Source organism: Pleurodeles waltl, chromosome 10, assembly GCF_031143425.1.
Source record: "Pleurodeles waltl isolate 20211129_DDA chromosome 10, aPleWal1.hap1.20221129, whole genome shotgun sequence".
Classification (NCBI taxonomy): domain Eukaryota; kingdom Metazoa; phylum Chordata; class Amphibia; order Caudata; family Salamandridae; genus Pleurodeles; species Pleurodeles waltl.
The window spans coordinates 499,359,744-499,383,593 of NC_090449.1; the positions used below are offsets into that span (position 1 = coordinate 499,359,744).

General features: G+C 48.1%; 1 protein-coding gene across 5 annotated transcripts in view; it reads left to right on the forward strand.

The window, feature by feature from the left end:
- The window catches only part of SMARCC1 (SWI/SNF related BAF chromatin remodeling complex subunit C1), an 845,345-nt gene that overhangs the window by 813,204 nt on the left and 8,291 nt on the right, over positions 1-23,850 (forward strand). Inside the window, exons 26-27 of one of the 5 annotated variants that reach the window (XM_069210868.1) lie at positions 5,316-5,568; positions 18,994-19,173. In XM_069210868.1, the coding sequence (XP_069066969.1) occupies positions 5,316-5,568; positions 18,994-19,173 (433 nt within the window). The remainder of the gene's footprint in view (positions 1-5,315; positions 5,569-18,993; positions 19,174-23,850) is intronic. The other 4 variants (XM_069210871.1, XM_069210870.1, XM_069210872.1 and 1 more) reach the window with 4 other exon arrangements.

The following is a 23,850-nucleotide window of genomic DNA, read 5'->3' on the forward strand; positions in this document are numbered from 1 at the left end:
CAGTTTCTGTTCCAGTGGCCAGAAGACAAAGTAAATGATTCAGAGGAGGTCCTGCTGGAATCTTGAATGTCAAATCTGAGGACCCACCCAAGAGGGAGATCCTAAATAGCTCAGTAAGGGGGATTGGTCACCTAGCAGGATGACCACCTATCAGGAGGAGGCTGTGATATCACCTGCCTGGCCTGGCCACTCAGATGCTCCCAGGGGACTCTGTCCACCTTGGATTCAAAATGGCAGAATCAAGTGGCCACGTGGAGGAGCTCTGGGCACTACCCCATGGGTGGTGGTGGACAGTTGAGTGGTCACTCCCCTTTCCGTTGTTCAGTTTCGCGCCAGAGCAGGGACCAGGGGTCTCTGGAATGGTGCAAAGCGGTTTATGCAAGGAGGGCACCAAATGTACTCTTCAAAGCATACAGGTGGCTTGGGGAGGCTATCCCTCCCAAGCCATATAACACCTGTTTCCAAGGGAAAAGGTGTTACCTCTCTCTCCTGCAGGAAATCCTTTGTTCTGCCATCCTATGACGGAGCTGGTCAAGCAGCAGGAGGGCAGAAACCTATCTGATGGGTGGAAGCAGCATGAGTTGCCCGGAAAACCCCAGAAGACTAGTAAGAGCAATGCTGGGGGTCCTCTAAAGAGCTCCCAGAGTGCATGGAATCATGCAACCAATACTGGCAACAGTATTGGGGTATAATTCTGACATGTTTGATACCAAACATGCCTAGGTTCGGACTTACCATTATGTAGCTGGACCAGTGCACAGGTAAAATGGCTTCCTGCACTTACAAAGTCCATGAAAATGGAGCTGGAGTTCATAGGGGCACCTATGCTCATGCAGGGGTGCCCTCACACACAGATACTTGCACTCTGCCCTCTGGCCTAGGAGGGCCTGCCATAGTGGTGACTTACAGTGACCTAGTGCAGTGGCCTGTAGTGAAAGGGTGCATGCATCTTTTCACACAGGCTACAATGGCAGGCCTACAGACACATTTTGCAAGGGCTCCTATGGGATGGTACAATATATGCTACAGCCCATGGTGTACCCCTGGTGTCCCATTGCCCTGGGTACCTAAGTACCATATACTAGGTACTTATATGGAGGCAACAATATACCAATTGTGGGGTGTGCAAAGTCTTAAGCAACCAAATTTAGAGGGAGAGAGCACAATCACTGGGGTCCTGGGTAGCAAGATCCCAGTAAACAGAGTCAAAATACACTGACAGGCAAAAAGTAGGGCTAGCCATGCCAAAAAGAGGATACTTTCCTACACTATGCCTTTCATCGGTCTCACTCGCACACACTCCCTGCATCCACAAAAGCAAATGTGGAGGTGCTCATTCTTCTACATCACTCCCAAGACATGGAGCGTCCTCCCTTTACACACCTGACCCTCCACCTCAATTCTTGTGTTCTGCAATAAGCTGAAAACCTGGCTCTTCATATAAGCACTTTGGGCCTGCACATCTTGCTCAAGTGTCTAGATACCCTCTTGGGTGATTAAAACGCTGTAGTAATCAACATAACATAACTGCAGATTTCTCACTGTCTTCCGTCTTCCCTGTTCTGTGGAGTGACCTATTGACCTTACCACATGGTTCTAAGTTAGGGTTTAGTACATAGTCTGACATTTTGTTCGTCGTCTTACATCCGAGGACACAGAAGGAGAAATACCAAAATACTAAAATGTCAGGGTGCAGGAGTGGCATTTCGGAATGGGACTGTGTAGGAAGTTAGCTCTGTATGCACTATTTCAAAGTAAGGAATAGTATGCACAGAGTCCAAGGGTTCCCCTTATAGGTAAGATAGTGGCAAAAAGAGATAATACTAATGCTCTATTTTGGGGTAGTGTGGTCGAGCAGTAGGCTTATCAAAGGAGTAGTGTTAAGCATTTGTTGTACATACACAAGCAATAAATGAGGAACACACACTCAAAGACAATTCCAGGCCAATAGCTTTTTGTATAGAAAAATATCTTTTCTAGTTTATTTTAAGAACCACAGGTTCAAATTTTACATGTAATACTTCAAATGAAAGGTATTGCAGGTAAGTACTTTAGGAACTTTGAATAATCACAATAGCATATATACTTTTCAAATAAATCACATATAGCTATTTTAAAACTAGACACTTAGTGCAATTTTCGACAGTTCCTGGGGGAGGCAAGTATTTGTTAGTTTTTGTAGGTAAGTAAACCACCTACGGGGTTCAAGTTTGGGTCCAAGGTAGCCCACCGTTGGGGGTTCAGAGCAACCCCAAAGTTACCACACCAGCAGCTCAGGGCCAGTCAGGTGCAGAGTTCAAAGTTTTGCCCAAAACGCATAGGCTTCAATGGAGAAGGGGGTGCTCCGGTTCCAGCCTGCCAGCAGGTAAGTACCCGCATCTTCGGAGGGCAGACCAGGGGGGTTTTGTAGGGCACCGGGGGGACACAAGTTAGCACAGAAAGTACACCCTCAGCAGCACGGGGGCGGCCGGGTGCAGTGTGCAAACACGCGTCGGGTTTGTCGTTGAAATCAATGGGAGACCAAGGGGTCTCTTCAGCGATGCAGGCAGGCAAGGGGGGGGCTCCTCGGGGTAGCCACCACCTGGGCAAGGGAGAGGGCCTCCTGGGGGTCACTCCTGCACTGGAGTTCCGATCTTTCAGGTCCTGGGGGCTGCGGGTGCAGAGTCTTTTCCAGGCGTCGGGATCTGGGAGTCAGGCAGTCGCGGTCAGGGGGAGCCTCGGGATTCCCTCTGCAGGCGTCGCTGTGGGGGCTCAGGGGGGACAACTCTGGCTACTCACGGTCTCGTAGTCGCCGGGGAGTCCTCCCTGAAGTGTTGTTTCTCCACAAGTCGAGCCGGGGGCGTCGGGTGTAGAGTAGCAAGTCTCACACTTCCGGCGGGAAACACAGTCGTTTCAAAGTTGCTCCTTTGGAAACAAAGTTGCAGTCTTGGGTGAACAGGGCAGCTGTTCTCTGGAGTTTCTTGGTCCTTCTAGAGCAGGGCAGTCCTCTGAGGATTCAGAGGTCGCTGGTCCCTGGGGAGAGCGTCGCTGGAGCAGTTTCTTCAGAAGGGGGGAGACAGGCCGGTAGAGCTGGGGCCAAAGCAGTTGGTGTCTCCGTCTTCTCTGCAAGGTTTTTCAGCTTAGCAGTCCTCTTCTTCTTAGGTTGCAGGAATCTGAGTTCCTAGGTTCAGGGGAGCCCCTAAATACTGAATTTAGGGGTGTGTTTAGGTCAGGGAGGGCAGTAGCCAATGGCTACTAGCCCTGAGGGTGGCTACACCCTCTTTGTGCCTCCTCCCAAGGGGAGGGGGTCACATTCCTATCCCTATTGGGGGGATCCTCCATCTGCAAGATGGAGGATTCCTAAAAGTCAGTCACTTCAGTTCAGGTTGCCTTAGGGGCTGTCCTGACTGGCCAGTGACTCCTCCTTGTTTTTCTCATTATCTCCTCCGGCCTTGCCCCCAAAAGTGGGGCCGTGGCCGGAGGGGGCGGGCAACTCCACTAGCTGGAATGCCCTGTGGTGCTGTAACAAAGGGGGTGAGCCTTTGAGGCTCACCGCCAGGTGTTACAGCTCCTGCAAGGGGGAGGTGATAAGCATCTCCACTCAGTGCAGGCTTTGTTACTAGCCACAGAGTGACAAAGACACTCTCCCCATGTGGCCAGCAACATGTCTCGAGTGTGGCAGGCTGCTAAAACCAGTCAGCCTACACGGGTAGTTGGTTAAGGTTTCAGGGGGCACCTCTAAGGTGCCCTCTGGTGTGTTTTTTACAATAAAAAGTACACTGGCATCAGTGTGCATTTATTGTGCTGAGACGTTTGATTCAAAAACTTCCCAGTTTTCAGTGTAGCCATTATGGTGTTGTGGAGTTCGTGTTTGACAGACTCCCAGACCATATACTCTTATGGCTACCCTGCACTTACAATGTCTAAGGTTTTGCTTAGACACTGTAGGGGCACAGTGCTCATGCACTGGTGCCCTCACCTATGGTATAGTGCACCCTGCCTTAGGGCTGTAAGGCCTGCTAGAGGGGTGACTTATCTATACTGCATAGGCAGTGTGAGGTTGGCATGGCACCCTGAGGGGAGTGCCATGTCGACTTACTCGTTTGGTCCTCACCAGCACACACAAGCTGGCAAGCAGTGTGTCTGTGCTGAGTGAGGGGTCCCCAGGGTGGCATAAGATATGCTGCAGCCCTTAGAGACCTTCCCTGGCATCCGGGCCCTTGGTACCAGGGGTACCAGTTACAAGGGACTTACCTGGATGCCAGGGTGTGCCAATTGTGAAAACAAAAGTACAGGTTAGGGAAAGAACACTGGTGCTGGGGCCTGGTTAGCAGGCCTCAGCACACTTTCAATTCAAAACATAGCATCAGCAAAGGCAAAAAGTCAGGGGGTAACCATGCCAAGGAGGCATTTCCTTACAGCTGTGCATTGTCACCATGGAGTTTTACTGTGTCCCTTAACCACTCAGTAGCACTGCTCATACATTTCTCTGGCTCCAGTCTGGCTCTTGGGTGTAGTCTGAAGAAGAGGAATCTATGATCGGATAGAGTATCCAGAGGAAACATAGTTACTGAAGGTAAGTAATTTGTTCTTTAGTTCTCCATCCCTCAGCCTAGGTTAGTTGACTAGCTTCTTTGGTAAGATCATTGGGTATAGCATAAAGAGAAGTGGAGCATTTGTTCAGGACACAGTGTATTGAACTATGCCGGTTTCACTGAAGGATGTCATGAAAACCAAAGTAAAATGCAGAGGATATGGATATGGGCTTCCATCTGATTAGAAGTCTGCTGGCTTTATAGCTGGACAGTAACTATGTAAAACACATTATGCAAAATACTTAATTGGCATGTTGTGTCAGGCAGCCCTTGCAAAGGTAAAGCATGGGCTTTTTGACCATGCATAAATGAATTTTTTGTGTATTGCCTGTCAAGGCAGTATCCTATAACACGTTTCTTATTTGATTGATAAGTCTCTTCTGGTGGAAGAAACATGCTATGCCGCTCAGCATAACCCAGCCCCTTTACTCCATATAAATTTTGCATACTGTGTCATAGCCTTGTGCTGCGTGTGCCCCAAGCCTATCTCTGCCTTTCCATAGAAATGCACTCACCTGGGACAGGTGCCTATCCTTGCAATTGCCTGCATACTGTCGGCTACTGAGAAATGTCCTCCTGTAGCTGCTTTCAGTGGTGAAATGGTTTTGGGTCCAAGAAGAATTCAGTCTTTCCATATGTTGAGCACTGTGATTTGTGATTTACATTCATCTTTGCTTGAAGCACTTGTCAGAAATGTTATTCCTTATGCTGAGAATTGTTTTCTTGTTTATCCTCTTGCAGTTAGAACAGCAGAGGCAGCAGCTTCTGACCGAGCGTCAGAATTTTCACATGGAGCAACTGAAGTATGCTGAAATGAGGGCTCGGCAGCAGTTGGAGCAGCAGCATGGTCAAAATCTTCCACCGCCGAGTGCTGCAGGTGGGCCTGGCCCAGCTTCCCAGGGATCCACTAGTATGCCAGGGCTGTCTGCTCCACAGCATCCACCTCCGTACCCTTTGCATCACCCCATGCCGCCACCTCCTGTATCCCAGGCTAGTAAGTACTTGCTCCTCTGTGGCATCTCTAACGTGCACCATTGTGTTCAGTGCTATACATATGTTGTAGCATTGTCTACTTGAATGTCGTTGAGAGATCTTTTTGGTCACTGTGTGACCTATTGACGATTTAGTCTGTACTGTTGGGCAGTCACATATGCTGCTAATGTAAATGCAGTACAACTAGAAATTATTTCCTTTAATTGAACTAATGTAGTTGTACTTTATCATGGGTAATCATGTTTCTGATACATTTTTGTTGCTTCTTTTGCAAATGTATTGTAAAAACATTATTAATGGATAATAGTCCATATTCACCACGGCCAACATGCATTGATGTTTGTTTTTGTACTGGTTCCTCATTTATATCCTGCAAGACCTTTTCTGCCAGATCTGTTGAATACCAAGCACCATCGTTCAGCAAATGTGGAACCCCCTTTTTTTTTAACAGCATTGCCCATTTATTCTTGTGTTGCTAAGTCTTCAAAATTCGTTCCAGAATACAGGTTGACCTCCACTCTATTGAACAGGTTACTTACATTTTCTGGATACTTCTAACTGCAGAGTCCTCACTTTGTGAATATACCCCACACCAGACTAGATCACAATATTTCTCACCAGTAGCTGGCTTTGTGCAGCTCCACGTTGGGGTCAATAGGGGCACATATAACCGCCACCACTGTGTTTTGACATTAGTTCCTTTTCTTCTATGCCGTCCTACAGAGATCCGGAGCTTGCACCCTCTCTGAAATAAACTGTTTCTATGAATTTCTACAATGTGCAAGAGCCCTGTTTTCCCACAAAAGTAAATGATGTACACACTGCAAGGAGAGCCACAAAAAGATGTCTGTGACAGACCTCCCACAAGGTCATTGTCTAGGCTTCTTGCATGCCTCAAAACTGCACAATGACTGCGCACGGATGACCCGGAAGTTCATCTGAAACTTTGAGGCCAGGCTCCACGTTGCAGAACACCCGCAAAAAAGCATGTAAGGCCCAGTGACTATCGTAGTTGGGGGTTTGGTTGTGTTCTCGATATTGGGGTGGTGACTGACAGGGGAGTGGTCACTCCCATTTCCTTTGTCCAGTTTCGTTGACAGGTATGCTTTGAAGGGCACATTTGGTGCCCTCCTTGCATAAACCAGTTTGCACCAGTCCACTGTGGCACAAAACTGGACAATGGAAAGGGGTGGTGCCCAGAGCTCCTCCAGGTGGCCACTCAATTCTCCCTTCTTGAAACCAAGATGTGCAGAGCCCCCGGGAGCATCTGAGGGGCCAGGTCAGGCAGATGACGTCAGTAACCCATCCTGATAGGTGGTCACCTTGCAAGGTCACCAAACCCCTTTTTAGGGCTATTTAAGGGACTCGCTTGTGGGTGGGTCCCCAGATTCGACGTGTAGGACTCCATCAGGACTCTTCTGCTTTGTTTTCTTCATCTTCTGGCCACTGGGTCTGCAACTGGACCCTCCAGGAACTGACAATCTGGAACTCCAACAACAACTTTGCTCTCCAAGATTGTTTCTCCGGCAACTGCAACATTTCCCTGGCAGTGCATTATCTAAGGGAGACGAGTCTTTAGCCTGCTCAAGAAGAAATTTCTTTTGGAGTGAAGGAGTCACTCCCCTGCATCCGTAGGCACTAACTGCAACAAAGACCGGCTGCCTGGATCCTCTATCCACTGGAACTGAGTGGATCCTGCATCACAGGTGGTGGTCTGGAGTGGTCCCCTTGGTCCTCTCGATCAGCTGTCCAACTTTGGAGACGGTAAGCCCTTGCCTCTCCATGCAGGACAGAACCCCTGTGCACCACCACTCTTGCAGCTACCAAGGCTTGTTTGTTCCTCCTCCAAGGGATCTTCAGGCTCTGTGTAACCTCGGCCTGCAGCACTCTGCTTGCAAACCAGTCTCCTGCCTGCTGCTCCAGCAAAGTGGGACTCCTCTTCAGCTGTGCTGAGTGGGCCTCACTGCTACTCCTGTGGAAGCTGCCTCCTCGTCTTCCGACTCTCCTCAACCACTCAGGGTCACCTGGCACGCCCCTCCTATGGTTGATTCCCCCTGGACCTTGCTGGTATCTGGCAGCTCTGCAACCCTTGATTAGCGACGTTTGCCTTTACCAAGGCTTGTTGGTGGTTTTCCAACACCACTGACTGACTGCACCTCATCTTCCATATTGGGACATCGCCTTCATCACTTTTGGAACTCATCTCCTGCTCCAGTGCTGCACAGCTGACTCCTTGTCTCCACCGTCGACCTGGTCCTGCATCTGCAGAAGGGTGGGTCGGGACAAGGGAGTCAGTCATCGCCACCATCTGAAGAGACCTGGGTTGCAATACAAAAGCAGCCAGGTCTTTGAAGTTTCCCGCCCTGGAATGCCCATCCTGCCTGGGTGAGGTGATAACACCCCCTCCCAGTGCAGGCTTTTGTCTCTGGCCATCAAGAGTGCTGGCTCTCAACTTCGGGGGCCAGAAACAAGCCTGTGGTTGCAGAACTGGTCAAGACCAGTGTAGGAAAGTACCATCTTTCGTGGCATGTTACCCTCATTTTTACCTGTAAGTCAGTAAGTTTTTGCCTGTGTCACTGGGATCCTGTTGGTCAGGACCCCAGTGCTCATAGTTTGTGGCCTAATGTGTGTGAATAGTGCTTTACGGTGTCAGTGAGGCTCTGCTACTCAGAACCTCAGTGCTTATGCTCTTTCTGCCTTAAGTTTGTCACTATATGCTAGTGACTTCATTCACCAATTTCATTTGGCACACCGGACCTCCTTTATAAGTCCTGAGTATATGGTACCTAGGTACCCAGGGAATTGGGGTTCCAGGAGATCCTTATGGGCTGCAGCATTTCTTTTGCCACCCATAAGGAGCTCACAAACCCTTTCACAGGCCTGCCATTGCAGCCTGCGTGAAATAGTGCACACATTATTTCACTGCCATTTTCACTGCACTTAAGTAACTTATAAGTCACCTATATGTCTAGCCTTCATTTACGGAAGGCTAGGTGCAAAGTTACTAAGTGTGAGGTCACCCTTGCACTAGCAAAGGTGCCCCCACACAGTCCAGGGCCAATTCCCCGGATTTTGTGAGTGCGGGGACGCCATTACACACGTGCACTACATAGAGGTCAATACCTATATGTAGCTTCACAATGGTAACCTCGAATATGGCCATGTAAGGTGTCTAAGATCATAGAATTGTCCCCCCATTCCAAATCTGGTACTGGGGAGCCAATTCGATGCATCTTGGGGGCTCCACCATGGACCCCCAGTACTGCCAAACCAGCTATCTGAGGCTTGCACTGCAGCTACAGCTGCTGCCACCTCACAGACAGGTTCTGCCCTCCTGTGGTCTGAGCAGCTAGGCCCAGGAAGGCAGAACAAAGCATTTCCTTTGGGAGGAGGGTGTTACACCCTCTACCTTTGGAAATAGGTGCAACAGGCTAGGGAGGGGTATCCTCTTCCAGCCTCTGGAAATGCTTTGAAGGGCACAGATGGTGCCCTCCTTGCATAAGCCAGTCTACACTGGTTCAGGGACCTCCAGTCCCCGCTCTGGCGCGAAACTGGTCAAAGGAAAGGGGAGTGACCACTCCCCTGTCCATCACCACCCGATGGGTGGAGCCCAGAGCTCCTCCAGTGTGTCCCAGACTTAAACCATCTTGTTTTCCAAGATGTGGGGACAAACTGGAGGCCTCTGAATGGCCAGTGCCAGCAGGTGAGGTCAGAGACCCCTCCTGATAGGTCCATACCTGATAAGGTAGCCAATCCCCCTCTCAGGGTATTTAGGGTCTCTCCTGTGGGTTTCTCTTCAGTTTCTACTTGCAAGTTTCCAGCAGGAATCCTCTGCAACTACTACTTCATCTTCTGACCTCTGATCGACCGCAGACTGCTCCAGGAAGTGCTGTAACAGCAACAAAGTATCCAGAAGGGCTACTTTTCCTCTGCAACTTCAGCTCTAGCCAGCAACTGCAACAGTTTCCACGGTGTGCACGCTCTGGGGAATCCCTGTCTTCACCCTGCACCAGAAGGACCAACGAAATCTCCTGTGGAGTCACTTCCCTGCTCTTGCAGGCACCTTCTAAGTCGACGACCGGTTCTCTTGGACTCCTCTCCTGGTGACGAACTTGCTCCTTGGAACACAGGTGGTGGACCCCTTCGACACAGACTGTCCTAAGGTCCTGCTGTCCCAATTTGGAGGGGGTAAGAGCTTGCCTTCCCCGTGTACGACAGTACCCCTATGCACCGCGTCTTCTTAGCCTCCTGAGGCCTCTGTGCACTATTTGTAAAATTACTTCGTGCACAGCCTTGCCCTGGTCCCCAGCTCTCTATCCTGCGACGCTCAGCTCGCTGGGTTAACCTCCAGTGGCGTAGGACCTTCCTTTGTAGTGCTGCACCAACCGCATTTTGCACCTCTTCTGTCCCCGTGTCCCTGGACTCCCGTGGGTGCTGTCTGGTTGACTGATGGCTCTCTAAAGTGCTGAGCCCCTTCTTCCTCCTGACGCAGAGTTGAGGCCCCCAGGTCCCTCCTGGGTGCAGACAGCGCCACTTTGACGCAAATTTTGACTTTGCCGGAACCAAGGCTTGTTGGACGAATCCAGCACCAAAACTCGCCTGCATCCAACATCTCTTCGTGGGACATCCATTGCATCATGCAGGAGCCCGCTGACATCTTCCTTAGGTGCATTTCTGCAGTCCTTGTCCAAATGGGGACTCTTCTTTTGCACCCTTTTTTAGGTTGGCATGGGTTCCTGTCCTTCCTGGAACTTCTTCCAACTTTTGGACTTGGTCTCCTTCCTTTGCAGATCTTCAGGTCAAGGAATCCACCATTTGTTGTTTGCAGTCTTGCTTGGTTCTTGCAATAACTCTAATCACGACTTGTAGTGTGTCCTAAGGACACTTGCAGTACTTTACTCCTACTTTGGGCTCTGGGGTGGGGTATTTTACTCACGTTTGTGGTTTTCTTACTCTCCCAGCGATTCTCTACACACTACGCTTGTTTAGGGGGGAATTCGTGATTCGCATTCCACTTTCTTAGTATATGGTTTGTGTTGCCCCTAGACCTATTTTCTCCTAATGCATTATTTAGCATTCCCCAAGGTTTCACTATCCTATGTCTAATGACTTACCTTATTTTGGTGTCTAGTGTATATATTGTGTATAATACTTACCTCCAGAAGGAGTATTTCCTCTAAGATATTTTTGGCCTTGTGTCACTAAAATAAACTACCTTTATTTTTGGTAACACTGAGTATTGTCTTTACTTGTGTAACTAAGTTGTATTGCAGGAGCTTTGCATGTCTCCTAGTTCAGCCTAAGCTGCTCTGCTATAGCTACCTCTATCAGCCTAAGCTGCTAGAGCACTACTACATTTCACTAATAAGGGGTAACTGGACCTGGTGTAAGTACCCAAGATACCCACTGCAAACCAGGCCAGCCTCCTAAAACCAGTCATCCAACCCACTAGTAGTTGGTAGGTTTCCAGGGGGCACCTCTAAGGTGCCCTCTGTGTGCTGTTAATAAGAAATCCCTCACTGGCATCAGTGAGGGTTTATTAATCTGAGATGTTAGATACCAAACATCTCTATATTCAGAGAAGCCGTCTCATGTAGCTTGGAAACTCGTAGTGACCGGTGTCCAGCACATGCATATAAAATGGCTTCCCCTGTCACTTACTATGTCTGAGAATCGACATGGGCATACCAGGGCATACCTGCTCATGCAGATATGCCCTTGCATGTAATATAATGCACCCTGCCTGAGGGCTGTAAGGCCTCCTTTAGGGGTGACTTTTATATTTTTATATTTATTTATATATATATATATATATATCTTCTATTTTACTGGCTTTTCAATTAAAGTACAGTCAGGTACATCAGATACTTGGTACTCTGTACATCAAACTACATAATATACATATATACGGTGTACACATGTCACATTGGTCAAGCGTAGTGCCATTGTACCACGTTAGTACCTTTGAGTCACTGAAATTATCACCCCTTTATATGCATACCTACTGTATTAAAGAGTTCTGTGGTTTTCAGTAGCTTTCTTAGGTATGGTGCAACTGAACATGCCCAACAGCAATCAAGGACTATCTTCGGGCTGCACCCTGGCTGATTGAGTAGGGGGGAGGGTTTCTAGAGGGGTGACTTACATATGTTGCATGCACTGTCTAGAGGACATGGCACACAGACTGTTTGCCATGTCGTGGTTTTCAATTTTGAAAGCTCCTTGTCACGCAGCCTGAAATGGCAGTCTGTATAAGATTGGTGCTGGGTCCCTTAGAGTGGCAGAAGTTGTGCTGCAGCTTTGAGGGGCCCTCTTCACTACCCATATCCCAGGTACCAGGGGGTATCATTTATTAGGGACTTACAGGGGGCTGAAGGGCCTTGTCACTGAGGGATCAAGTGACCAGTGTAGGAGAGAAGCATCTTTCTGACATTGTTACCCCCACTTTTTGCCTGGTGTCCGTGTGTTTAGACTGTAGTGCACTGGGAGCCTGCTAACTAGGACCCCAGTGCCTGTGCTCTCTCTCTCCTCTAAATGTAGTTGCTGGTAAACTTTACAACCCACATTTGGCGTACTTGTGTACATTGTAGTTAGGTACCCAGGGCATTGGTACACCAGGGATCTCTCATGGATTGTACCATCCATGGGAGCTCATGCAAACTGTCTGCAGGCCTGCCATTGCAGCCTGCGTGTGAAGATCCATGCACCCTTTCACCACCGATATAAGGCTCACCATATATCCTGGTCACTGAACTTAGACACTTCAAGTCACCCCTCTGGTAGGGCCTTCAGCCCAAGGGCAGGGTGCATGTCCCTAAGTGTGAGGTTACCCAAGCATTAGCACCCCTACATAGCCCAGACTCCGATCCCTGGGCTTTGTAAGTGCGGGGAAGCCATCTTAAGGTGTGTAGTGGACCCTGGTCAACACCAGTGGTCCAACTACATAATGGCTTCTCCGAAACTAGGCATGTTTGGTATCAAAGATGTTGAAATCATGCAACAACATCGATTCCAGTGCTGGTTGCACGATCCTCTGTACTCTGCGGCCTCCTTAGAGGATATCCCAGTTCTGCCTGTGCATCTTTACCGAGTCTGGCTACCAGCCCATGCTGACCACCTCCCACTGTGTATTAGGTGTTTAAGGGCTGGGTGGCCTCTGAGTGCCGCCAGACTGCTTTGAAAGCAAATTTGGTGCCCTCTTTGCATAACCGGTTTGCACCAGTTCAGGAACCCACGGTTCCTGCTCTAGGGTGAAACCACCCCCTGTCCAGCTCCTCCCATAGGGAGGTGCACAGAGCTCTTCCAGGTGGCCGGTTGTCTTCTGCCATCTTGGAAACAAGGTAGGCAGGAGCCCCTGGTAGCATCTGACTGGTTAGGCCACGTAGATGACGTCCCTGACCCCCTCCGATAGGTGGGTCACTCTAGAGTTACTGAAGTGCTCCCCCGAGGGTGGGTCCTGATATGTCAAGCAAAACTCTACAAGGAACTCTATGCAAGACATCTGCTCCTGACCTCTGGAACAGCCCCTGGTCTGCTTTGGAACCGAAACACGCCTGCTTCTGGTGGGAAGGCCCCCATTGCATAATTGTTTCTCCGGATCCTGCAAAAATTCTGCAACATCCAAGGCTGTCCATCCTCCAGGGTCAAAAGGATTCTGTTTGTACCTGGAAGCACCAAGGAATCTCTCTTGGAGTGAAGCAGTCACTCCCCTGCCTCTGCAGGCACCTTAAGACAACATCGACCGGCTGGTAGAGTCTGCTGGCCCATGGGCATCGAAAGGCTCTGCATCACAGGCGGTGGGTCTGTGGCCTCCTTTGGGTCCTGCTTGTCTTCTGAAGAACTTTGGAGACTGAGGGCCACTGCTCCTGCCACTGGACTGAAACCCCTGTGCACCACAACTGTTGCTCTTGCCAAGGCTTGTTGACTCTTCCTCCAAGAGATCTTCAGGCGCCAAGAAGCCCTGGCCTCCTGCACCAAGTTCAGCTCCAACGCTTCAGCTCCTGCAGCGTGGGACGCCTGTCTTGTGCTGCTGAGGCCTCCCTGCGACTCCCTATGCCTGTTGCCAGTGGGTCCCTCCTGGTGGCTCCAGTGGTTCCTGCTGGCTCACTGGCATTGCTGAGGGCCAGCCCTGACTCCCCTCTAAGGTTCAAGATTCTTGGACCTTGCTGTTCCCTAAAAACCTGCAAACTTCTCTGCAACTTCTCTTGCATTTCTCAGTGCTTGTTGGTGGTCCTGATGACCATTTGACCCTCCTGCAGTCCAGCAACCAACGTGGGACAGCTTGTGGTCGACTCCAAGGATCTTCCTTCATCCCACTGCTGCCACCAATGCAGGAGGCTGACTCAATGTAGAATACCACACCATAGATGTACACCATAAACTGAGCCAGCTACCTACAGCAACCAGAGCCCATCTCCCTTCACTAACCATGCCAAAAATTATGTTTTCCTACACTTAAACATATTTTTCCTTCATCCCCATTCATTGTGCCCCAAATGGGATCTGAATTTTGGTTGCGACTTTTGTGATGTGCGCTCCTTTCGAGCCTCTTCACATTTGTTCTCCCAGGCTTCTCACCTTGAAAACATCTTCTATGTGTTAATTACATCTGCCTGCAGAGTGAGCGAGCTGCAGACCTTATAGTCTAACTCACCCTACCTTTCTATCCTGACAACGTGGTGCTTCGCACTATGGCTTCCTTTCTGCCAAAAGTGTTCATTCCCTTTCATGTAGGCCAATTCATTGCCTTGCCCTTGTACACCCCCCCATATCCTTGTAAGGAAGAGAAGAGATTCCATCTCTTGGACCCATAAAAAAGATTGGTGTTTAACCTTGATCATACCAAAGACCTTCAGGTGAATGAAGAACTTGTGGTAGGGTGTGTGGATGCGAAGACGGGTTGGGAAGTGAAGATGCAAACTATCTCCAGATGGGTCATACTCTGCATTAAGATCTGCGATGACCTGGCCAAAAAGCAACTGCCTGAGGGTTTGCATGCTCATTCTAACCAAACTAAAGCTGCGACCCCTGCGTTAGCACATGGAGTTCCTGTCCTGGACATCTTCCGGGGAGCAACATGGGCATCTCTGCACATGTTTACCAAAAACTACTGCCTGGACAATCTGATCCATAGGGACGGGCACTTAGTCCGTTCAGTCCTGCAAGACTTTCTAGTTTGAACTTGGTTGCAGGCCCACCTCCGTGGATGGTATTGTTTGGGTATCTATTCAAAGATGAGGAATCTGCAGATAAAAGTTTTTGTCAGATGGATAAGTTACTTAACTTCAGTAACGCCTTACTGGTAGAGACTATATCTAGCTGGCAGATTCCTTACTGATCCTCCCCACTCTGGAAGCTAATTTCTAGGGACCGGGACTTCCCTTTCAGGGCCTTAGTTTTGACACAGCAGTAGTTGGTGGTGTTCTTGGCTCTGCGCTCCTGGCGTGGAAAGTAGTGGAAAAAAAACTGACGTCTGGGTGACTCCTATATAGGACCCCCAATGTCATTTTGAGGGCAAACAATGCAGTTCCTACCGGTGTCTAGGGGTACTGCTCACAAAAATCTTCTAGATCCCAGTCTGATGCCTGGGGAGAATTAAAAGGCAAAGAAACTACAACTAAATTAAGTTTCTACCAGATAAGGTGTTTCAGAGGTAAAACTTTTCCTTCAGCGCCATACTGACTGCTGAAAAGAACTCCTTTCTCCACACTTCAAGCATTTTGGATTCTCTATCCAAGGGTCCTTTGGGGAATGTGTGTTGAGACTATTCCAATGAACAAGATGCTTGGACAGCCAATCTCCCAGAAGGATGAGCAGAAGGAAAGGACGGATCTCGAGGGGTGGTACAGTAACATCAGCCCACTAGACAGTGGTCCAGCAAAAAAACTCCATTTTCATCTTTGGCGAAGTGTCCAAGCCACTGGCGGAGAACAAACCAGGAATGTCAAAAGGATTGTCAACCTCAACACTGTCAACAGAGTAAAGGTCCAAATAAGAACCAAATAATTCATGGATCCTCTGTAGTTCACCTAAGTCTGTTGGTTAGCTTTTATTCTGAAACCATGCTGAGGTGGTGGCTCAGTAGGAGGAGGAGGAGGCAAAGCAGGCACCCATGTCTCTTGAGCGTGGTTCTGGTAGAAGTGGCGTCAGTCGTTTCTCTGGCAGCGCCTCCCACTGAGTCAAAAGTGAAGCTGCATAGTTGGCCACATGTGCTAAAGCCTAAGTCTGCATCAGGGCCACTGCTCCGGCACCATGGCTATGAACATGGGAAGGCAAAATGGGGTGATACTCTTGAAGGGTTCGAGCCCCTAAAGAAATGGAGAATATTTTGTTTAGGAACACTGCTGGATCAGTGCCTGGCTTCAGGAGCTCAGGGAGGGATAGAGATGGTGACGGTAATTCCAGTATCTGTGGAGCTGGCACCGTTAATTTAGCTGGAAGGGCACCTGCGCTGATGGAGTCAGGATGACAAATGCCAATGTAATAGGCTCGGAGGTGGGCTCTTGCTGAGGTGAAGTAGCAAAGCCACCACAAGCAGGCTCAGTAGGCTCCAGGTTGACCAGCTGTGCTGCTTAGGGGACTAAACTTTTCCAGATAGTTTCCGTGTTTTATTTTTTTATTTTTTTTGTTTTGTTTCTTTTTCGGAGACCAGGAAGAGGGTGGCGGTGACCTCAACCAAGGTCTTGATCGACGACACCTCTTCTTGTCTCAGACCTGGGCCATGAAAAGCTTTGCTTTCACGTTCCTTAATGGCCTTCGGGTTCATCTTCATGCGAGAGTCGCAATAGCAGGAATCCTGGTTGAAGCCCAAGCACCACAGACAGATAGAATGAGGGTCGGTGATAGATCCTCTTGTAGTCCTTACAGGGCTTGCATCCAAAGCACTTGAGCGGAGACATTTGCTCCGCACTTCTTTTACATTTCTTGTGAGGAAAAGTCACAACTCTCAGGAGCGACATCATTGTCTTGAGAGGGCACTTTATGGCTAAAGTGATGTTACTTTTTACACCACTTAAGGTGCCGTTCCGAAGCCAGTACCCCTTACCATTGACGTGAGAGCTTTGAAGTTTCCAGATCAGTCGGATGCCTGGGATTATTCTACATGTGATTAAACTGCAGGTTGAGTATCCATTAGAAAGATCGATTCTGCGGGTGTTTTAACTTTTTCTTGTCATCTGTTGTGTTTAGGTTCCTAAAAGATTTCCCTCAAATTTCCTCCCAAACCATTTGTGATGGCACAAAACAAGATCGACATTTGATCCTCATTTTCCTTCTGCACACCTCCTTTGAATCGATGCGCAGCTGTCCACTACGTCTGCTGACTGAATATTGTATTTCTGGTTGCGATAACTTCAGCCTGTCCCATGAGTGAACTCCAAGCTCTCTCAGTGCAGCTGCCTTACACCAACTTTTTCCCCAGTAAAGTGTTGTGTTTTTGCTAAAGGTCATGAGTGCTTTTCATGTTGAGCCATCCATTACTCTCCAATGTTTATTACACTCCCTCACCCCTGAAAAAAGAAGAGACTCCATCATCTGGACCCCAAGAGAGTCATCTTGAATATTTACATTGATCACACCAAAGATCATCAGGTGGGTGGTCAGCCTTTTGTGGTGTGTTCTGGGGCGACAAAAGGCAAGGAAGTGCTAAAAGTACTCTGAGTGGATAGTTCTGCATTACGATATGCTACACACTGGGTAAGAAGCAGCCTCTAGAAGGGCTTAGGGCCCTTTCCACCAGGTCCAAGGCCACCACCGTGCTGGCACACACAGTGCCTGTTCTTGCTATGCCAAGCCATGACGTGGTCATCAGTGAACCAATTCCCAAGGGACTGCAGTCTTGACAATCAGGTCTGACCAGATCATTTTGCCTGTTCAGCACTGCAGGACTTTGTGTGCTGAGCCATTCCAGAGACCATCCAGCTGGGATGGTACTGCTTTGGGATGTATTCCAAAGGTGAGAACTCTGCAGTTAAAAATATGCATCAGAAAAAAGTAACTTACCTTCTGTGTTACTGTTTCTGTTGGATTCTCGATATAACTGCAGATTCCTCGCCTCCCTCCCACCTCCTAATTCTGTGGAATGGTCTCTTTTTCAATTAAAAAAATAAAAAAAGGTCTCAAGTAGGGATTTGTAGACTGGTGCCTCTGTTTATTGTGGAGCTCTGCTTCAGAGGACCGGGCAGATTCAAGACAAAAACTGCCACACACAGGTGGCTCCTATATGTGGCTCCATCATCACTTCCGTGTCTTAATGCGGTCAACATTCAGTTGCACAGCGCCACATACTGGTACGTAAGAGCAATGCGGTCTTGGATCCTGTCTGGCACATGGGGGTATCAAAAGGTGAAGAATCTGTAGTTAGGGTATCCACCACAAAGGTAAGTAACTTTTGTATGTTCCGTCACTCCATGGTACATTAAAATACTAAAAAGATAGAATAAATAAATGTCATAATAAGAATGTTTGGAGTCTGAGTGGGTCTCCCATTAACTGCCCAAAAACATAAATTGATATCAAATGTAAATGAATACTACTTTTTCATGTGAATGATGTACATTAGAAGATGGGTATGTACAATCTAGAACAGAATTTATAGGAGGACACAATATTGCAAAGAAGGCCTCCTTTACTTGAATCTTGTGGTGTTCAGGCAAACACATATGTATGACCCCTGTTCAGACTCCTGCCTTGAGTTAGTAAACATCCAGTGGCGTCTTTCTTAACAGCACTAAAATCTGCAAAACAGTTGATTCAGTTAAGTAACTTTTCCTTTAAAATATGTTCTCCCATTTCCTTTTTTCAACACTCCGCATTCCTGGTTCCCTCGTTCGTTTCTTCCCAGTGGTGGGTTTGTTTTTAATGTTTGAATGGACTAACTTTCCCTAATTGTCTTATTGCATTGTCTATTTCCATCCATTGATGTTATATTTACTATAATTTTGAAAGTATGGTCATCTACAAAACCCAGCATATCTGCCCAGTGTACCTTTCATTCGCTTGAGGTTGCAAACGTTGGTGTTTTAGCCATCAACCACTGTATGGCAAATGCAGACCAGTGACTAGCAAGAACCTCGGAAATTCAGAGCCACTGAATTCCACTCACTTTTGGATCTCTAGGTTTCCCATTTGTGGTACGATGCAAAACCTTGGTGACAGTTTGTTCTCCTGCCTTACACTTGCCCTGGTCATACAAAACTGGTGTGCAAGAAGTCAGTACTCATCCACTTCGAATATTTTAACTTTCTCTTCTTTTAAGAGAAAGCATCAACAAGAGATACTTTGGGAGTAAGATTGTGCTTCACTTTGTTTAAGAAAGTGAGTGTTCTTGACAACCTTTGCTATGCATACATTTAAGGGTTTTGTTTCTTGTGTAAACATATAATCAACATTCTGACTACCTATTATTTAATTGCTCACATTATCTCAGCAGGTCCTGCTGCCGGTCCTGCATCAGTCATTACTGCTTCACCAGGACCTACGCGCATAATGCCAAATGTTTCTTCGAATATGCCACCAGCTGGTGGCCCACCACCTCCAGCATCAGGTCTGCCACCCTCATCTAATACTATTATTGGACCACGTGTACCATTGGCACCCAATGGCATGTGTAAGTGTTTTAAAATCAGATGAGTTGGGCTGTCTGTGCCTTTACAAGGTTAAATGTTGTTTTCTGCTTATTCTTGGTTTGGAGTGGAACCCCATCTCTCTCATATTCTCATGTATTTAGGTCCGCAACTCTTGTTTTTGAAAGATTCCTCCGCTACAATCTAGTACTGCTGAAATGTTACATTGGGTTTGACACTAACCTAAGAGGTACCATTGAGCAACACTTGCCCTGACCACCACTTTCAAAGCTTATGTCAGTTGCTGTTGCATAAAAGTATAATTTCTGATAGAGGATTCTAACCTCAGATTTCTTTCCTCAGAGTATTCCCCAGGCGTCAGACTGGGTCCAGAAAATCTTGAGCAGTACCTCTGCACATCTGTAGGTGTCATCCATCTCCTCATTGACATGCATGGTGCCTATATAGGCGCTACCCCGGAGCTATGACATCAGTTCCTTTTTTTCCACGCCAATGGTGCGAATCCAGAGAGCTTCCTCCATTATTTTTTACCTCATTCTTTCAACTTTTTTTTTTACTCTTGTTTTAACTTTGCTCCCAATGTGCTAAAGATTTGTCTCCCAGCAAACCCACGGGGTTTAAATCTTGTGAAGAATATCAGACAGAGGTCTGTTTCTGACCCACACTTGGTGTGACTGTGGTTTTTGGGGCCATTGCAAGTTCATGCATCTGAAGCGATTCGCAAGATGGTGATGAATCTGCTGGTATCGCAGCAAAACAGGGCTCTGTGCTGTTCCCGAGGGAGATATCAGTCCTCTTCTCTGAGCTGATCTTGCAGATGATTGTCATACCCCTCCAAGGTAACTCCATTGAAGTTGGATAAAACCAAGAAGCACAAGTTGAAGCATTATTTTACTTATCCTAGCAAGCGTCGTGCTTCTAGGCCGCACTCCTGGACTCCACCCTTAGAGCCGGTGGCCGGGTCCGCTCCATGAATCCTAGAGTTCCCCAGAGCTGGAGCGACTCCTGCCCAGCTTAAGGATTTCTACAATGCTATCCAGTCTACCTTTGGCTAGCAGCTCCTTTCAACCGTGAGCTTCCCTTTCTGGAGTACCGTTTGCACGCTCACCCTTGACAGGTAGGCCTCCTAGATCCACCCCTGGGTTCAGACTGAAACCGACATCGGTGCCTCCACCATTCATCTTCCCAGTCCACCAGACATCGAATCCAGTCCTACAGGTGCTGATTGACGAGGGACGTATTCTCCTCTCCACCTCTGAGATGGCGCAGCTCAACGTCGACACCAGCACAGTCGAGACGTGTCCACCTTGGACTTGCCACTCCCAGACAGGCCCTCTTTTCCAGAAGGAGGGGATGATGAAGAGGGGATAATGAAGAGGGTTAGGGACTCCTGAAGGATGATTCCTTTCAGGACGAAAACCGGTACCTAGGTAATGCCAGTGGTTTGGACACATCTCCTGTCTTTGGCCTGATTTCTGTTCCGGGTCCTGCCATGGAGGAAGGCACATCCTCTGCAGTAGTGATGAGCAGGGCAGCGAAGGTCCTTGACCTACAACTGCTACCCTTCATGGATGTGAAGGCTGTGTTGACAGAGGTTCTTCAACGGAGGTCAGCTCTTCTGAGCCCCTTCTCCCATTCAGTGTTGCCCTCACCAACATTCTCCTGGGTGCCTGACCCCTCGCCACCACCCTGGAAAACCCAGCCTTCCTTTTCCAGCATCCTCCTTCCATGAGCCTGGTGATGCAGGACTCAACAGCCAAGGTCAATCAATTCACATTCCCTACTACCCCACCAGATAGGGGTAATCCAAGAGGCTTCAATACCTTTGAACAGAGGATATTTTCTTCCACCTGCCTGGAGTTGCAGTCAGTGAACACTTCGGCCCGGAGGATCAGTGAACTTAAATCTTTTTCGGTTATATTTCCATACTCCATCTTGTACCTGGCGAAACTGGTTCGGCAGTCTTGTGCCTCTTCTACCCAAAGTGGTGACTCATTTCCACATCAGCCAAAGCATTATGCTACCAACATTTTTCAACCATTCTCATCCTTCAGAAGAAGAGGAGAGACTCCATTGTATGGACCCAAAAAAAGCTGTCTCTTTCTTTTTTTCACATTGATCACACCAAAGACCCACCGGATGGACGGCTTTTCCTTGAGTTTGCTGGAGCGAGAAAAGGCAAGATGATGCAGAAACAGACCATCTCTTGATGGATTGTACTCTACAACAAAATCTGGTACACATTATTTAAGAAGCAGCCTCCTGAGGACTTTGAGGCCTATTCAATTCCACCAGGGCGAAGGCTTCTACTATTACTGTGTCAGCGAATTGGTCCTTGTCCTGGACATCTGCCAAGCTGCCATGTGGGCCTCACTCCACACATTCATAAAGCACTACTGCTTGGACAGTCCGGTTCTTGGAGATAACCATTTTGCCTATTTTCCTCCAGGACTTCCTGGTTTGAGCCTGTTCACTGACTCACCTCCAAGGAGGTATTGTTTTGGTTTCTATTCTAAGTTGAGTAGCATGCAGTTAGAAGTCTGTATCTGAAGAACAAGTTATTTAACTTTGGTAACGCTTTTTCTGATCGAGACTTCATCTAACCACAGAATAGTTAATGGCCCTACCATCCTTCCTGCTTTGCAATATTGACTCTTCATCCTAAAACATTTTAAATGCCTGCACACTGGTCACACAATGTTCTGTTGTGGCTCAGAGTGTTTGACATGGAAATACTCACATAAACTGATGTCAGCACTCTGAAGAGGCGCCTATTAGGCACCGCATACGTTACGTCCGAGGCAAGCAGTGTAGACTCATATTTACCCAACACCACCCTCCGGCACTCAGATTCTACTAAAGAATTTCTAGAACCAGTCTGACGCCTGGGGAATATTCTGAAGTGAGGAATCTTCTGTTAGTCTCTACCAGAAAAAGCATTTCCAAAGGTAAGCAACTTGTTCTTTTTGTCCATATTTCATGAAGTAGCTGCAGTTTGTTTTGCATTTACTTAACATTTAATTCTAGTATGTCTAATAAAGTTTGCCTATTTGTGATTATTGACCATATACTACAAAACTGTAATGCGAATGTAGGACCCCCACCTAGGTAAGTTTGATGTATAGAGGGGAGCTGGAGGAACTAGGAAACACCAAAGGGTAAGTACAACAGTGCCCCCCAGCGACCAGAATGAAAGGAGTACATTACTGGATTTTCCCCAAACCACTCAAAAGGACTAAAAAGAAGATAATGCAACACCCAGACAAGTCTGCAAGACATTTTCCACCCGTGGTGCATGATCCACACAGCTCAGGATGAGAGGAGATCCACGCAGCCAGTCATCGTTGCTATTGGTGTCTGCGGAAGCAGGGGAGTGACTCCTTCACTCTAAGGCAAATTCCTTCTTCCTTCTCATGCAGACTGAAGATTTGCCGCCCTCAGAGGATACACGTGTTGCAGAAGCTGGAAGGAGCTGTGGTAACAATGTTGCAAGCAGAGTCTTCGTCGTGGATGCAGATTGTCGGTTCCTGGAGGGTCCGGTCACAGTTCCAGTAGCTAGAAGTCGTAGAGGTTGCAGAGGAGTCCTGCTGGAATCTTGCTAGACAAATCTGAGGACCCACCTAAGAGGGAGACCCTAAATAGCCCTGAGAGGGGGATTGGTCACCTAGCTGGTGACCAGGTATCACCTCTGGGGTGGTGATGGACATTGAGTGGTCACTCCTCTTTCCATTGTCCAGTTTCGCGCTAGAGCAGGGACTGGATGTCCCTGAACTGCTGCAGACTGGTTTATGCAAGGAGGGCACCAAATGTGTCCTTCACAGCTTACCAGTGGCTTGGGGAGGCTACCCCTCCCAAGCCATGTAACACCTATTTCCAAAGGGAGAGGGTGTTACCCCTCTCTCCCAGAGGAAATCCTTTGTTCTGCCTTCCTGGGCTTGAGCCGATAAGGCAGCAGGAGGACAGAAACCTGTCTGAGGGTTGGCAGCAGCTTGGGCTGTCCAGAAAACTCCAAAAGGCTGGTAGGAGCAATGCTGGGGGTCCTCTAAGGAGCTCCGAGAGTGCAGAATCATTCTTCCAATACTGGCAACAGTATTGGTGTATGATTCCGACATGTTTGATACCAAACATGCCTTGGTTCGGAGTTACCATTATGTAGGTGGACATAGGTAGTGACCTATGTCCAGTACACACATAAAGTGTTGTCCCCACACTCACGAAGTCCATGAAAATGGAGCTGGAGTTTGTGGGGGCACATCTGTTTATGCAGGGGTACCCTCTCACACAGGTACTTGCACCCTGCCCTCTGGGCTAGTAGGGCCTACCATAGGGGTGACTTACAATGACCTGGTGCAGTGCATGCACCCTTTCATGCAGGCTGCAATGGCAGGCCTGTAGATACACTTTGCATGGGCTCCCCATGGGTGGCATAATACATGCTGCAGCCATTGGGGAACCATATACTAGGGACTTACAAGGGGGCACCAGTAGGTCAAATATGGAGTAGGTCAAATATGGAGTGTGTGTGGTCCAAGCAACCAAATTTAAAGAGAGAGCAGTCACTGGGGTCCTGGTTAGCAGGATCCCAGTCAGACACACTGACAATAGGCAAAAAGTGGGGTTAACCATGCCAAAAAGAGGGTACTTTCCTTAAGGGAGGGCCAAACTGTGTACTAAGAAAGGTGAATGTGAAATAGTGAACC